Source organism: Carcharhinus amblyrhynchos, chromosome 22 (genome assembly GCF_965287045.1).
Source record: "Carcharhinus amblyrhynchos chromosome 22, sCarAmb.v2.hapA, whole genome shotgun sequence".
Classification (NCBI taxonomy): domain Eukaryota; kingdom Metazoa; phylum Chordata; class Chondrichthyes; order Carcharhiniformes; family Carcharhinidae; genus Carcharhinus; species Carcharhinus amblyrhynchos.
The window spans coordinates 10,107,137-10,124,413 of record NC_137345.1 but is presented as its reverse complement, the minus strand read 5'-3'; the positions used below and the strand labels follow the sequence as shown (position 1 = coordinate 10,124,413).

The 17,277-nt window shown below is 47.3% G+C and overlaps 1 protein-coding gene across 1 annotated transcript in view; it reads left to right on the top strand.

Moving 5' to 3' along the window:
• The window catches only part of LOC145357145 (uncharacterized), a 60,009-nt gene that overhangs the window by 9,838 nt on the left and 32,894 nt on the right, over nucleotides 1-17,277 (top strand). Inside the window, exons 2-4 of the mRNA XM_080210301.1 lie at nucleotides 11,817-12,137; nucleotides 15,401-15,724; nucleotides 16,876-17,184. Coding sequence (XP_080066427.1) covers nucleotides 11,817-12,137; nucleotides 15,401-15,724; nucleotides 16,876-17,184 — 954 coding nt within the window. The remainder of the gene's footprint in view (nucleotides 1-11,816; nucleotides 12,138-15,400; nucleotides 15,725-16,875; nucleotides 17,185-17,277) is intronic.

The window sequence follows — 17,277 nt, the reverse complement described above, 5'->3', positions numbered from 1 at the left end:
AAAATAGACCTGCGAAAATGTCTTCCTTCTTCCTCAATCGCATTTTCCCACCTACTGTGGTTGACAGGGCTCTCAACCATGTCCAGCTCATCCCCTGGGCTACTGTTCTCACCCCCTCCCATCCCTCCCAGAACCAGGATAGAGTCCCCCTTGTTCTCACTTTTCGTTCTACCAGTCTCCGCATTCAAAGGATCATCCTCCGCCATTTCCGCCAACTCCAGCATTATGCCACTACCCAACACATCTTACCTTCACCCACCACCAACCGCCCCCCCCACCCGCCCCACCGTCAGCATTCCGCAGGGACCATTCTCTCTGAGACACCCTTGTCCACTCCTCCATCACACCCAATACCTCACCTGCTGCCCACGGCAACATATCATGCAATCATATGAGATGCAACACCTGCCCCTTTACCTCCTCCCTGCTCACTGTCCTAGGTCCTAAACATCCCTTTCAGGTGTGGCAGTACTTCACAAGCACCTCCTCCAATCTGGTCTATTGCATTCACTGCTCTCAATGCGGTCTTACGTTGGAGAGACCAAACGCAGACTAGGGGAACTGCTTTGCTGAGTACCTTAGGTCCATCCGCAAGTAGAACCCTGATCTTCCTGTCACTTGGCAATGTTCTAGCAAATCCCAAAATAGCAAACATAAATTGGAATGTTGTGCCTGCCGTACAGCCTGTTTTAACCCTTATACAGTGGAGAAAGAAGTAGAATCACGTGAGTAGACCTCTTGTTAGTACAACCAATATTTATTTAAAACTCACAATCAATAATCACCCACCCGACCAACAATAAGTTATCTTACAGAAAATACTAAAGTTCAAGTCCAATACAAGATTTAACTTTGCGTGACTGGGTGTACCCAAGCAGATATTGGCCTTTATCTGTGTGTTGGTCTCGGTTGTCCTCTGCGTAGTCTGGTCCTTTGGTCTGGTCTGGCACTCTGGCTCTGGTCTTCCTTCCTTCTCGGGCGTGGTGGCTCTTCTCATGCTGGTCGCCACTAGCAACGGTCACCATTGTTGTAGCTCATTCGTTGGGTCAGAGAGAGAGAGGAATTCGTTTGTTGCGCAGCACCTTTTATACCCCGTTCGGTTTCGCACCCCTTTTGGCCATTGCCAATCAATCTACCAGGACTTGATCACCCTGATCGATAAAGTCCAATTGGGTGCTGCCACACCAATCACTGGGTGTGTCCCCAACAGCCATGTCTGCAGGTGCTGGGGGCACATAGAATACACACCATCCTCCCAAATAAGGGATTACAGTGCCCCTATGTCTGCTAAAAAACACGGTTTGACCAATAAGTCTCTTTTATCCTGGAGATGGCCCATATCCTGTGTATTCATTCGTCAGGGTTACAGCGTTTTTGCCTCTGTCTGTTAGCCGGCAGCCTGTCACTTTAGTTCTTGGCCAATTGTCCCAGAGTGCTTTACAAATCACCGTTTTAGATGGCCCATTTGGCACAGGAGGAACAGCACCTCATCTTCCAATTGGGCACTTTACAGCCTTCCAGATAGAACATTGAGTTCAACAACTTCAGGCTGTAAGGTGCCCATTTGGCACAGGAGGAACAGCACCTCATCTTCCAATTGGGCACCTTACAGCCTGAAGTTGTTGAACATTGAGTTCAACAACTTCAGGGCATGAACTGTCCCCTCCACCTTCACTCCTTTCCTATTTACTTTATTCCATTTCATTTTGTTTCATTCATCCATTTGATCATCCTTCTTTTTCACTTCTATTTTTCCACTGCTCCATTCCAGCTCTCCCTCTTTCCCCGTCCACCCCCCCCCACCCCTTTCAGTGAAACTGTCACATTCCTCAGGCTGTCCTTTAACAATCTGTGCCTCTGTTCTGCCATTCTCGCATTCTGATCACTTAAGGGAAGCTCTTAGCACTTTCTCAGCCTTCTGTACCCTCAGTTACATGTCCATTGTCCCATTCCACACCCCCTGCCCCCACCCACCCAACCCACCCAAACAGAATAAATCTCTGCTGTTTCTCTTTTCTCTTAGCCCTGATGAAGTGTCATCTGAACGCAAAACATTGGCTCCATTCTCTCCCCGTAAGAAGTCTCACAACACTAGGTTAAAGTCCAACAGGTTTATTTGGTAGCACAAGCCGCCAGCTTTCAGAGCACCTCCACTTCATCAGGCAATTGGGTGTTCTGCTCACAAACAGGGCATATAAAGACACAAACTCAATTTGCAAAATAATGGTTGGAATGCAAGTCTTTACAGGTAATCAAGTCTTAAAAGTACAGACAATGTGAGTGGAGAGAGGGTTAAGCACAAGTTAAAGAGATGTGTATTGTCTCCAGCCAGGGCAGTTAGTGAGATTTTGTAAACCCTGGCACGTCATGGGGGTTATAAATAGTGTGACATGAACCCAAGATCCTGGTTGAGGCCTTCCTCATGTATGCAGAACTTGACTGTCAGTCTCTGCTCACGGACTCTGCGTTGTTGTGTGTTGTGAAGGCCGCTGTGGAGAACGGTTACCCAAAGATCAGAGGCCGAATGCCCATGACTGCTGAAGTGTTCTCCAACAGAAAGAGAACATTCTTGCCTGGTGATTGTCGAGCAGTGTTCATTCATTCGTTGTCGTAGCATCTGGACGGTCTCCCCAATGTACTCGGAACATCCTTTCCTGCAGCGTATCAGGTAGACAACTTTAGCTGAGATGCAAGTGTATGTACAGTGTACCTGGTGGATGGTGTTCTCATGTGAGATGATGGCATCCGTGTCGATGATCCGGCACGTCTTGCAAAGGTTGCTAAGGCAGGGTTGTGTGGTGTCGTGGTCACTGTTCTCCTGAAGGCTGGGTAGTTTGCTGCAGACAATTGTTTGTTTGAGGTTGTGCGGTTGTTTGAAGGCAAGAGGTGAGGATGTGGGGATGGCCTTGGTGAGATGTTTGCCTTCATCAATGACATGTTGAAGGTTCCGGAGAAGATGTCGTAGCTTTTCCACTCCAGGGGAGTACCGGTAGTGCTGGGTTGTGGCTTGTGCTACCAAAGAAATCTGTTGGATTTTAACCTGGTGTTGTGAGACTTCTTACTGTGTTTACCCCAGTCCAATGTCAGCATCTCCACATCAATTCTCTCCCCACAGATGCTGTCAGACCTGCCAAGATTTTCTAGAATATTCTGTTTTTGTTTCAGATTCCAGCACCCCCAGTATTTTGCTTTTATCTTGTTTTGTGGAGTCTGTTTCATCATTGTCTGGGGATTACTGTTTTTCAAGTCAATGGAGTTCATTTATTTAAATCTCTGTCGTCAACTGTCAGTCTCCAAGAACCATCCGGTTTCCTAACTGGCCAAATTGATGAACTGTTAGTGGAAACTACAGGTCGTAAACCTCCCTGTTGTAGCAGACTCGTGATTACTTTTGTAATTTCCCCTTCAGCTTGTTTAAGGGAAGCCACACTGCCTTTGAGGTTTTGACTCAGAGCCCTCTATGATTAGTTCTGCTCTCGTTCGACCACAGTGACGCTTACGCATCACAAATGCAGTTGCATGTTCAGCAATCATCTCTTGCTTTGTTCTATCATCAGACATATTGGCAGGTTTAAATCAAAACTCCCCAACTCTACAAATCCTGTCTGCATAAGTCCCTGTGGATATCTGTACTGGCGTTTCATTCACATCAGCCATCTACCAGATACAACAATGTGACAAGTCAAAAGACAGATTACATCTGCTGAAACAATAGAACCCAAAATGTGCTCTGCCATTCGGGGAAGATGTACTAAAATAAAAAGGTGAAAATAAACTGTGTCCCCGACTTAAACCCAATTGAGTCCATTTCAAATCTTTCTTGGAAATGTCCTGTAAACCCACTCAAAATAATTATCCCTTGCTTCCACCAGGAAAAATCAATATCTCTGGATGTGTTAAAGGGAGTGCAGGAACTCCCAGTTTCTCAAAGGCATTTGATAGGGTAGCCTCCCACGTCACCTTCTGCCAGGAGTCTCCCTACACCATTCCACTTGGCATCACACACCCACACTGGAGAGACTGGAGGCAGTTATGGTCTCCGATTCGAACCCCATAGTTGTCGATAAAGAGAAGAAATCTCCTCCACTTCCCTGCCTGGACCCTCCAGTGGCAGGGTGTTGACCCTAACTATCGCACACCCCATCCCCCCGCTCCTCCTGCACCATTGTTCTGGTGTGGCCTCCAGCCTGGGAAGGTCTTGCCGGAGCAACAATGGTTATCACCAGCTCTGCTTGCTTAATGCCAACATGAAAATCACAGTAACTTCATTGCAGTTTAATATAAGCCTACTTGTGACTAACAAATAAACTTTACTTTAAGACAATTTCCTCTGAGTGACTGTCAAAAGGCAGATTGATTACAGTTTCCCTTAAACAAACTCATTCTTCATTTATCACTTCAGGTACAAATGCTCAACATAAATATACATTAGTTGCAACAATTACTTTAGCTTACTGTGAAATTCCCCTGGTTGCCACACTCTGGAGACTGTTCGGGTCAATACACCGAACCAGCACCTCTATCAGACTCAGGGAGGAAACCCACGCAGACATGGGGAGAACGTGCAAACTCCACACAGACTGTGACCCAAGCTGGGACCCGGGTCCCTGGCTCTGTGCCACAGGAGTACTAACCACTGTGTCACCCTACTGCCCCACTAGTTGTGATTTAGATCTTCAATCCTGCGCAGGCATTTGGAGTGGTCTGTTGCACGGGCAGTATTTTCTTTTCCTGCTTGGAGTAAAACTTTTACTGCAGCCTGCAGATCGCTGCATTTATGTTTAACATCCTCTACCTGTCGCAGCGTGGCCTCTCTCTCACTCTCTCAGCATGCTGTGCCTTGTGGTAGGCTTTATCACATTGAATCTGGAACTGGTGCATGTGTATCATATTAATTTGGTTCATTTTCTCTCGTGTGCCTACCTCCACTGGCGTGGTAGCACTCATTCAATCCTGCTTTTGGTGGGTTACCTGGGCTTATCTGTCCCTTTTAATTCAGATCATCTCCGCTTCCCTACCACGGAGCTGTTCTAGACAACTGGCAATCGCAATCGTCTTACGAAGCTTGGGAGCCTTTAAACACACTTCCTTATGGGCATGACTCCAACAATTCTCTCCCCCAGATCCCAGATCCGGTTTCAGGGCATCACGCCACTGCATCCATATGGGCCACATTGTTCAAATATGTACAGAGGACCTCATCCCAATAGGCAAGACTGACCATAATTATTTCCTTTTTGGGTTCGTCACATGGGAACTGTGGAACCATGCCCCCCGTAAAGATTAGTGTCGGGGTCTGGTTTTCACGGAATTCCTTCCAGTAGATGTAACCCAATCTCCTTGGGCTAACCTAGTTCGAACTATACAGTTTGTCCACCTGATGTTATAGACACTGAGTTTATGGCCCAATTTATTGATCAAATCTGTATTAGTCCTTCACTCACTTAAGACTGGCCGTCACGTGGGGTAACCTGCCCTCTTAATTCAGGGTCATACAGAGTGTTGGCGAATATGGGGCTGAAGGTTCAACTTCGGGGCAACGTATCACTTCTTATCGAAAGACCATCTGGAATGTTAAATGTTGTCCCTGTAAAACCTCAGATAAGCACAAAACAACGAACAAAGAAAATTACAGCACAGGAACAGGCCATTCGGCCCTCCAAGCCTGCACCGACCATGCTGCCCGACTTATCAAAAACCCCCTACCCTTCTGGGGACCATATCCCTCTATTCCTATCTTATTCATGTATTTATCTAGATGCCCCTTAAAATGCACTATTGTATCTGCTTCCACTACCTCCCCAGGCAGCGAGTTCCAGGCACCCACCACCCAGCTACCTCGTGTATCTCCATTAAATCTTGTTCCTCACACCTTAAACTTGTGCCCCCTAGTAATTGACTTTTACATCCTGGGAAAAAGCTTCTGACTATTCACTCTGTCCATGCCCTTCATAGACTTGTAGATTTCTATCAAGTCGCCCCCTTAACCTCTGTCGTTCCAGTCAGAACAAACCAAGTTTTTCCAACCTCATAGTTAGTGCCCTGCATACCAGGCAACATCCTGATTAATCTTTTCTGTACTTTCTCCAAAGCCTCCACATCTTTCTGGTAGTGTGGCGACCAGAACTGAACACTATGGGCCTGATTTTACCATCTTCATTCTAAGTGCTGAATCTGGGCGCAATTTAGATCCGACTTGGGAATCTGCTTTCAGGTGCCCCCATACACACTCATCCTGAAAGAAAAACGGTGAATCCCATTCGTGCTGTGGGTGGGGTTTATCGTGCCTAAAACAATCGGAGCTCTGAGAAAATAAGTTGAAAAAACGTGCCCATGTTAGATCGCTCCCAGGCCGCAGAAAGCAGAGAAAGCAGCGAAAAGTGGGAGCAACGGCCCCCACACACATCACTGTCCCCCTTATCCACACAATCCCCCCACTATCCAGGCCGATCACAACCCCCTGCACCACGCCCCCACCGATAGCCTGCAGAGTGGTAGCGGACTCTCCCCCCCCCATCCACCACAAGTGAGCGATCAGGCCTCCCCAACCCCCCCAAGATATATCTTACATGCTTCCTTCCTCCCCCCTCCCCATAACGATCTGGCCTCACTCTACCACCCACCACCCTGCCCCCCCCCCGCCCCGAGGAACATCTGACCCACCTCCTCCTCCCTCCTCACCAGAGAATGATCAGGCGCACCTCCCTCCCCCAACCAGACGACGGTCGCCTCCCCCCCACCATCCCCCCCCGCCGCGCCTCCCCACAACCAGACAATGATTTGGCCTCACTCCCCTCTCCGTGCCTCCTCGAGAATGATCTGACCCATGTCCCTCCTCTCCTCCGCCACCATCTCCACCACTGATCTGAGTCAGGGAGCCGCTGGCAGCTCGGAACTCGCCTCTTCAGCAGCTGGCATGCCCGATTCAGACTTTTATTCAGCATGTCCATTTTGGTGCGATTCGGATTGGTGATAAATGCTGATAAAGTTGGGCGGGCAGTTCATTAATTCACTTGAAATCCATGCAAATGTATTTAAATCGCCGTTGTGCCTGTTTCGGGCACGAATTGGATCGCGGCCATTCCCGGGTCTGAGTAAAGTGGTCATCTGCACTGACACTGGCGCAGATCGTGTTAATGGCCTCACACCCGACTTTAACACACAATGGTAAAATGGGCCCTATATGTTCTATAAAGCTGCAACATGACTTGCCAATTTTTAATCTCAATGCCCTGGCCGATGAAAGCAAGCATACCGTTTGTCTTCTTAACTACCTTCCCCACCTTACAACTAGTTTACTTACTCAAATACTTTACCCTGGTGCCCTTATTTGCAAGATGGGCAAAAGACAAACACAAGCAAAGGTTCAATAAGTTTATTCATAATAATGTGATTAACCCTTAAATTATCCACAAAACAACATAACTAAAAATTACAGACAGAGCCCCAGATTCAAGTGCACTACCCACAAAGATGGTTCGGTTGAAGTACAGGTCCGATTCCCTGAGTATCTCTGGTCCATCGTCACAAAGGTGAGTCTTGATGGCAGCTTCTTCCTTCCCTCCTTCTCTGGTCAGTCTTTTTTGGTTGTTTTTATCCAATTCAATCCAATCAAAGTCCGGTTCAAAGTCTCAACAAGTGAGACATTCCTGATCCAAGCTGACAAGACAGACATCCCACTTCCTGTCCTGGGCTTGATCTACATGATCCAAGCTGATTGGAGCAGGCGTTGCACCTTCTCCATGGCTTGATCTCATTTGCATCTTAGCCAAAAGGCCGAGATGTCACTTTAAAAATTGTTGCAAATGAAGCCTCAGTGTAACCTCATGACTTCAAACAAGTGCAAGATGCCAAAACTACACTTGATCTTAGCCAAAACTTCCAGAAGGTTAAGATCACCTCCCTCACCAAGTCTTCGCTGCTGCTGTGTCTGGGAAGCGTTCCTTTATCCCCCTCCCTCTCCACCTTTCCAGATACTTCTCTGGCTTACAGTCAATGAGGTCTCGGGAGGGAGGTTCCAATATCCAGTGGGACCCCCTCCCCTGACAGGACACTCGGGCCCGCCCCCAGGTGTCCATCTCCGTGCTGTTGCTCACATGGAACTTGTTGCCAGATAAGGTAACTGCAGGAACTCTCAGTGACAGAAAGTCTGGCCCGATCTGAGTTTCTAACAATAGGCCGGTGTGTCTGAATGGGATGCGATGATCTCCTGCTGGGTCTCAGTGCGATGATCATTGATGGGTGATTGATGGGCCAGGCCCAGACATGTTTCTGTGTATTTGTATATTTGACCTCAGTCAAGTCTGGTCTGCCTGAGGTTTGACTGTGTTTGATTTTAATTTGCCCAATTCTTTAATTTAGAATATCCAATTTAATCGGCCTTAAAACTAGGCCCTGATTACTTCAGCACTGAGGTCGCTGCTGGGTGCCTGAAATGACCCAGATGTAAAAAGGTTGAGGGCAGCCGTCACCTTAACTTCCACAGGGAGCGGGTGGCTGCCCCTTCCCTGAGGTGCCAGGTGTGTGGGCACCTCACATAGGTGCCGCTCCGTGCTCTTGGAGAGCTGCAGCTGGTGATGACACATCACCTCCGAGAGGGCCTCAAATGAATTCCGGGGCCTGCACCTCCTTGCCCTCTGCACCCTCCACCTTCTGTGCACCCGTTTGGGAGACTGCTCACCCACCTCCTGGCCCTCAGCGGCAGCCCCCTGCCCTCCTTCCTGAGGGACTGGGATTGGCTGCTCCTGCAGTGTTCTCCCCACACTCTCCACCTCCTGAGCTGCCTCCTCCTCCTCTTCATCCACCACCATAACGGCCAGATCCAAATCGCTCAGTTCAAGGTCCATCTGCACAGTGGGGTTTGGAAAGAGTAAAGAATGACAGATTAATGTCATTGGCTGCATCGACCCAGCATCACCCCAATCCCTCACTTGGGCCGCTATCTCCAATTGTGGGAGCTGACAACACCACACAATCCATGGTGCCGATTAGGTTGTGTGAAATTCCCATCATGACAAATGTTGACACAGATTATACAGGTGGGTGTGCAGCCGTGGGCAATGCACACCCTTGATCCATTGCTCTGTGCAACTGCAGCATCCGTTCCAGGCAGGTGTTGCTGGTCCGTGTCCCGGGGTAGGGACAGACGGCAAATCAGCACCAGATGGGTGTCCAGTGACAGCAGATTTCTTGCAGTTCATGTCTGAACTTCAGCACCCCGGGCTGGAGCACCAGCTGCTTGTTCTGGTTAGGCCTCAGTCAGCACATGGTGCAGTCCTCCACACTCCCACACTCCACACTCCACACTCCACACTCCACGCCACCCCCCCCCACCTTTTCCCCCGGAACACCCTAATCTTTGCCTCAGCAACAACAGTTTTCTGAGGACATTACTGTAAAATGCTGGAGGAGGTTTTATTGAGTGAAAGGTACTTTATAAAGAGCAAGTTATTGCTGTTGTTGTTGATTCAACCAATGAGTTAATAATAAATAAGTTAATAATTCACTGCCCCATTGTGTCAGGGGATTAGCAGGTAAATATGTGAAGTAATGGGGATAGGCTCTGGGTGGCATTGTGCAGTCTCGATGGACCGAATGGCCTCTGTCTGCACTGTAGGATTCTATGATGAAAGGCACTTTAAAAAGAGCAAGTTATTGCTGTTGTTGTTGATTCCACCAATGAGTTAATAGTAAAAAATGAACATGTTTCTCCACCCAAGGCTGTGGTCAATGAGAGTTCCAATTTTAGATTTACTCAGAGTGAAGTTCTGACCCACGTGTAACAGATTGCACTCAGAGTTCTGAATTTTCCAATTGGTTCCAATGTTTGATCATTTTTTATTGAGTATAGAATTCTGTGAGTGACGGCTCCATCCTAAATAAGCACCAATTTACAGCAATATTCCATTAACTCCTCAAATTCTTCAATGGTTGATGAGAAAGGCAAAGAGAGAGATTGACATTGGAAATAAATGTGGGTTCATGTTTGCTGCAACTTGCAATGTTCATGATTTGAAACTGCAAGAAAAATGTGTTGCTGTCCTCAGGGTGGTGTGAGATAGAAACCCTGTGAATGTACACTGGGTGTCAGTTACCAAATACAGAGCTGTGTTTGCAACAGCGAGAAGATCAGCATTGATACAGCATTTGATACAGGCAAACAGCATGGGGGTTGCTACATTTGTTGAACATCAGATGATGCAGGGTGAAGAAGAATGGCCAGGGATCTTATCAGCTACACCATGGTGTGGGCAAGTTATCCCAGAGAGACAGAGAGACATCAGGGAGTGAGTATCAGAAATCCAAGGGACGATTCTCCCAAAATTCTGAATTGGTGGGAAAACTGTTTTAGATCACCATTTTTTTTTAGTGTAGCTTCTCACTCGAGTCTCCGCACTCTGTGCAATGCTGAGATCAGAATCGGGAATCTTATTGAACACCCGGGGGGCGGGGGCAGGGCCCTCCAGCCCCCTGCACGCCCCATGACCCGATCATGGCTCCCATGACAATTCCCAGACCAGCCCTGACCTCACCCGCCCTGGAGTGCCCCGATATCCAGCACGTCCCCCCCAGGAGTGGCAATCCCCTGACACCCCTCACCCCAGCAGAAACCACCCCCCCGGCCCCTCTGCTGACACCTTCCCGGAGTCAGACCACCCCCCCCACCAGGGAGGCAGACGCCCCACCCCTGGAAGACCCCTCCGCCAGCCCACCCCGATCGCTGGCCTCCCTCCCTCCCTCCAGCCCAGATCGATCGCCATGCAGAGCGGCAGTAGGACCACCCCCACTGACTGCCCCTAAGCCCCACCCACAATAGGCCCCGCTCCCTTGGCACTGCCCGATGCCCCTCTGGGCTGTGTCAAAGTGCCCCTGGGTATGGGCACTTTGACACTTGGCCAGAGCCAGGGGCACAGGTTGGCATTGCCAGGGTGCCCATGCCTTGGGGGCATGAACCCCCTGCTGACTGACTCCTCGGGGGGGGGCCCCAGTGGCCCCCTCCTCATTATGGTGGGGTCTTCCACTCGTTCCCTGAACGTGGGGATTTATTCCAAATCCTGCTGAATGAAGTGCTCCTGCTGGGATGTGAGATTCCATCGGGCCCGAGTCGGGATGGACGACCTGGGAACAAATCCGCAAGTTGCTCAGCCGAGAGGCGAGCTGGACACAAGGCCTGTTTCTGTGCCCCAGCGCCATGGTTCATAAGTAAAATCATTTAAACAACCAAATCATTACTCCAGCCCTGACCATGAATCTGCACATTCTGGATTCCAGACACATTTCTGTTCAATCAAAATCCCACTTCAGTCGAGACAGGTGTTGAATTTAATGTCACGAATTGCATATTTGGAATGCCAACTGATTCTAGTACCACTCCCGCTCTTGGGGCTTGGAAATTTCAGCCATTCCTGGGATTTTCTCCATCACAGAGAACCTCCATCTGGGGGAGGAAAATCTGAGCCATCTCGTCCCTCAGTATTACACTGGAATGTTCCTGTAGATTTCATACTCCAGTCTCTGGAGTGGGACCTGACCCTGCAATCCACCCATTCAGAGGCGCCAGTGCAAAGCTTGAGTGACAAGGTGACACAATAACAATGGCCACTATACATCAACAAGAAATCATTGGCAGTGAAGTACTTTGGCACTGACAGCACGGCTCGATATTCATGTTTTCATTCAGCACAAACTAGAAAGAGAATGATGAATACAGATATTGGAGAGTTTCCTCTGTACACAGTGGTAAATCTTATTAAAATGTTCCTCTCAGTATGAAGCAGTTATTTACTTTGTCAATTGCTGAAATGTTGTCTCCTCAGTTTCAGGTGCATTGTGGGCAGAAAAGAGAGTCACAGGAATTGTGGGAAGAGCGATCACAATAAATTGCCATTATAATGAAATATACAAAAACAATATGAAATATTGGTGTCACGGTTGGACTAACCAGTGCTCATATTTAGTGAGAACGGATGATACAGATGGACGGCGAGGGAGAATGTCAATCACAGATAACAAGGCACAAAGAATATTTGTTGTTACGATGGAGAATCTTAACTCCGGAGATGCAGGATGGTATCGCTGTGGAATTGATACATCTGGCAAAGATCCAAAGTTTACTGTGGAGCTGCAAATATCTCACGGTACATTACTGTCAATGATTTTCTTTATTACTGAAATGTCTGATCCATGTTTTATTTACAAGGAAACATTGACAGCTCCGATATCCCGAGGCTCTGCAGCAATGCAGAGTCTGACAGCTAGAGGGCAGAGATCTGGAAATCCGACTCTTGTGACACAAACTCAATTTGTGGCCTGTCCAACATTCTGATCAAAAACTTCAAACATTATCAGGCTAACAATTCCTTTAACTATGGGATATTGTGAAAGAAATTACCCGTGATGCTCAGAATATTTTCCTGTCTCTGAAATGTATTAAATATCACACTGTCAGATTTTTACAGTCCGGATCAATCTAATAGTCAGGCATTAACAAAGTGAAGTGAGCAGCCAGTTGGTAGTAATTGTACCTTGTTGGTTTAGCACTGAATGGTGGGGCTGTGGGGGTGGCTGGGGGAGCACAGAGGGGTTAAATACACAGAAATTGACAATATGTTGGGAAGCCAGTCAAACTCCCAACATCCGTATGTATCCACAATGTGTCAGTTTGTGCTTCTTTCAAATAAACCAGTGAAAACTCAGGGTGAAGCTGACAGATTAGAAGTTAAATTGGCAAATTTAACAATTAAATAATCCAGTATGGTGAAAGCCCCTGAAAGGGATCAAAGAACAAAGAACAGTAGAGCACAGGAACAGGCCCTTCAGCCCTCCAAGCCTGCACCAATCACATTTACCTATCTAGACCAAGTGCTTATATCCCTCTCCTCCCTATTTGTTCATATGTCTGTCAGGATAAGTCTTAAATGTGGCTAATGTATCTGCCTCAACCACCTCACTTGGCAGTGCGTTCCAGATCCCCACTCACCATCTGTGTAAAAATGTTCCCCAGCACATTTCTACTGAACCTGTCCCTCCGAGCTTGAACTTGTGCCCCCTTGTAATTGTCATTTCTGCCCTGGGAAAAGCTTCCAACTGTTCACTCTATCTGTAACTTTCATAATTTTATAAATTTCTATCAGGTTGCTCCTCAGCCTCAGTCTTTCCAGGGAGAATAATCCCAATTCTTTCAAACTCTCCTCATAGTTAATACCCTCCATACCAGGCAACAACCTGAAAAATCTTTTCTGCAATCACTCTAAAGCTTCTACGTCCTCCTGGTTGTGTGGTGACCTGAATTGGACACCATATTCCAAATTTTCCACATGATCATAAAAATCTCCATGGAAACTTTAAATGTGTCAATCAGTGTGTGATCAAATCCCCCCAGTGAGAGACGGGTTATCAGTTTCAATCTATTAATCGCTCAGTCAGTGCAATTAGTGGAATCTACCTGTGCCTGCTCGGGTTACTGAGCAAGGGCAGAAGACAGAGGCAATGAGGGAGGCTGAAGAAGTGACTGGGAAAGATGCCAAGAGGCATTGGAACCTCACTGCTTATTTCTAATTGGATTGTGTGAAAGGTTTATTATCAGTATTTACAGGGTGTTAACTTTCACAACAGTGGTGGGAATGTGTATTTCTGGGTGACATTTTGGCGATTGTATCTATCAGATCAGCATGGGTGGTTCTCAGACTGTTTTATTTTGGGCCTCAGATGGGGACCCAGGTGACCAATAGCATCAATAGCAGCAACTGCCTCCTCCACACAGACCCTGAGCTCCACAAGACAAAGGAATGAACAGAGACAAGCAGCTCGCTGACGGGCAATCCCACAACACAGGGAGTACACGTTTCCTGATCAGCTTCCTTGATGTGTTGGAATTCCAGTGTCTGAAGATGCTCATTTGACAACAATCAGAACGATTCACCGACACAGAGTGATTCCGTCTGAAATGTGGTCAGCGGTTCCAAATCCCTGTAGAGAGTCTGGCAGCGTAGTGCTGAGTGGACCACTACACACACAATCTGTCACTGCGGATATTGGCGCATGTGCACCGGTCCCCTCGTCGTTGGCCTCCCAATGGCTGGCCATCTCGATCTCCTCCACCATCTGACCACTGGCCTACCAGAGCTCTCCTGGGCCAGCCCTGATTTCCCCTCACTCAGATGGCCAGCACCAATCTCCCCTCCGACCCAGATGGCCAGCTCGGATCTCTTCCCACGGAGATGGCCAACGCCGTTCACCCTCCCCTTTCCCTCTCCTACCGATCCCAGTACACAGTGTCAGTGAAAACTCATTGAGCCCCGAATAGGCCCCACCCTCCAGTATGTCACCACCCCCCCCCAACCCCCCAGCACCACCCACATTGGCACTGGTCCTGATGGGAGGTGCAAGTATTTGTTTTGCATTCATTTGGGGACATGGGCATCGCTGGCTGGATGGCATTTATTGTCCATCCTGAAAGGTTTGAGAATCCATTTCAGAGGACAGTTATGAATTAACCACATTGTTTTGGCTCTGGCATCACATGTAGGCCAGACCAGGGAAGGATGGTAGATTTCATTCCCTAATAGGCATTAGTGAACCAGATGGGTTTTTCCAACAACTGACAATGGTTTCATGGTCATCAGTAGGTTCTTAATTCCAGATTTTCTTTATTGAAATCAAATTCCACCAACTGCCGTGGTGGGATTTGAAGACGGGTCCCCAGAACATTAACTGAGATTCTGGATTATTCGGCTTGCGAGAACACCACAAGGCCATCACCTCCCCATGGATATGTGCATATCTTTGGTTGTGGGAGGAAACTGAAGCACCCAGAGGAAAAAACGCAGGCACGGAGAGAACATGCAAACTCCACACTGACCACACAGCCAATGCTGGAATTGAATCCGTGTCCCATGTGTGTGAGGCTGCAGTGCCAATCACTGTGCCACCATGCCACACTGGGTTGACTGAACAAGCAATCCAATCTAATCCCACCATCCAGTTCTTGATCCAGAGCCCTGTAGATTACAGCATCTCACGGTTAATCCATTTTGTTTTACGTGATCAGGTTATCCACCTCTCCCACCCTCTCCCACTCTTCCAGGCAGTGAGTTCCAGACCCTCAACATCCCCCGACCGAAATAATACATTGCTCCAAGTCTCCTCTAATCCGTTCACCAATTAATTTAAATCTTTAGCTCATGCTTCATGGTCTGATCTGGAGAGCTGCTATGGTCTGATATAATAGTAGACATTGTAGTTCAGGCTGCTTGGAGGATGGAGAGATATGGAGAGCGAGATGTGTTGGCGAGATTGCAACGTGACTGACCCTGAATGAGAGGTTGATGAGCTGAAATTCACAGAGTGTTTGATTTTCAGATGTTCAGTCAGTTTCTGAATGTTTGTTTCTTTCCCACAGAACGGGTCTCTGTTCCTGAACTCAGATTTTTAACACCACCAAAAGCCTCATGTTCTGGGGGCTCAGTGTCCGTCTCCTGTGAGTCTGTCCAGGGATCACTTCCCATTCGATACACATGGTATGAAAAGACCCCGTCTAGAAATTCAAAGATCTCTGACACCAATAAACTGAATCTACATTGTCAATCTTTCACACAGCAACATCATCAATATTACTGCACAGCCTCAAATAACCAGGGAGAAAAATCCAGTAAAATGGTTACAGTGTCAGTGATCCACATTTCAGAGAATGACTGCAGTTATTTAACACAAATCAGCAACATTGGTAAATATCACTTTAAGCTTCAAAAACTACAACTAATTTTTAAAGCCTGAATTGCTCACAGTTTAAGTTCTATCAATCGCTCAAAGCAATTGAAATTGAAATATAATTGCATTTATTTGGCACTTTTCACATCTTCAGGACAGTTTTAAAGTTCATTCTGGTCAATGCTGGAACTGATTCAGAGCCATTGTTGTGATGTAGGAAGCTCAGCACCAATTTATAAGCAATGAGCTCCCTCAAAGAGCAATGTGATCATGAGCAGATAATATGCTGTCTGACAGTTGCTGTTTGAGAATATAATAATTCCAGGAGCTGGATGTGCATGAAGCGTGCTTTTGATGCACAAAATGAAAATAAACGATAACCACATGCCTGTGGTGAACACAAAGTTCATGGCGAAATGGGGCTGTTCATAGAACAGCTCCATTGTATGAAGCAAGACCTTGAGAGGATCGATGAACATTTTAATCCTGGTGGGCACAGAAGACCTCGATCGCTTTGGCAGTAGCTGTATGTTCCCTTGCCAAGGACACCCATCTGCGAATATAGCAGAGGAAGAGGGCATCAAGGCTGTGGGGAGTGGGAGTGGGGATGCTGACAGAGAAGGGCTGATGTTGGGTTGAGTGCCCTGTTCTTTGAGTGGCAGGATGTTGAGGGGAGGTTGACCCTTTATGTGAGGGACTTTCCCCTTGTCCACTGGAGGTCCCAATGTCCATGAGGTAGAGCCTGATATCTGTGGGCAACAGGGGGATTCTTTAACTTAACTTTAGCTTCAACTTTAAAAATGGTGCCCGATCTCTATGGAGACAGCCTTGCCAGCTCAATCAGGCCCCGCCCCAACTAGAGTGACAACACAAACCACACCCCCTGATTTTTTTTTGACAATGTCAGGAGATCTGGTGGGAAAAGCTGTCTGTCTTTCCGGACAGAAACTCACCGGTTTTCAGTCTCAACCTGACAATTTGAATTTTTTCTGGAAAATTCCACTCATTAAATGAATGTACCCAACACCTCAAACAAGGAGGTATTCAATTGCATTGGAAGATGTGTTGGACAGATTTCTCTGAACATAATGGTGAATCCCATTGAAATATATCTGTTTGTATGAAACAACTATTTCCAGTTCAATTTTTGACCTGTTGTCTTTTCAGCTCCAAGTGCATTGCGGGCAAAAAATAAGGTAACAGGAGTTTTGGGAAGAGCGATCACTATCGATTGTCACTATGACAAAAAGTCCCAGTCATATGTGAAATATTGGAGTCGTCAGTGCTCTGTTTTGGTAAAATCAGACGACCCAGATGGACGGCGAGGGAGAATGTCGATCACAGATAACAAGTCACAAGGATTATTTGTTGTTACTATGGAGGATCTTCGCCCAGGAGATGCAGGATGGTACAGCTGTGGTATTGATAAGTCCGGCCTCCTTTCAATATTTCCTGTAAAGCTTCAAATATCTGATGGTAAATTGTTCTCAGTGATTATCTTTATTAATCTTGACTGAAATGACTGATCGGTGTTTATCTGGGAGGAGACATTGACAGCTCTGATACCCG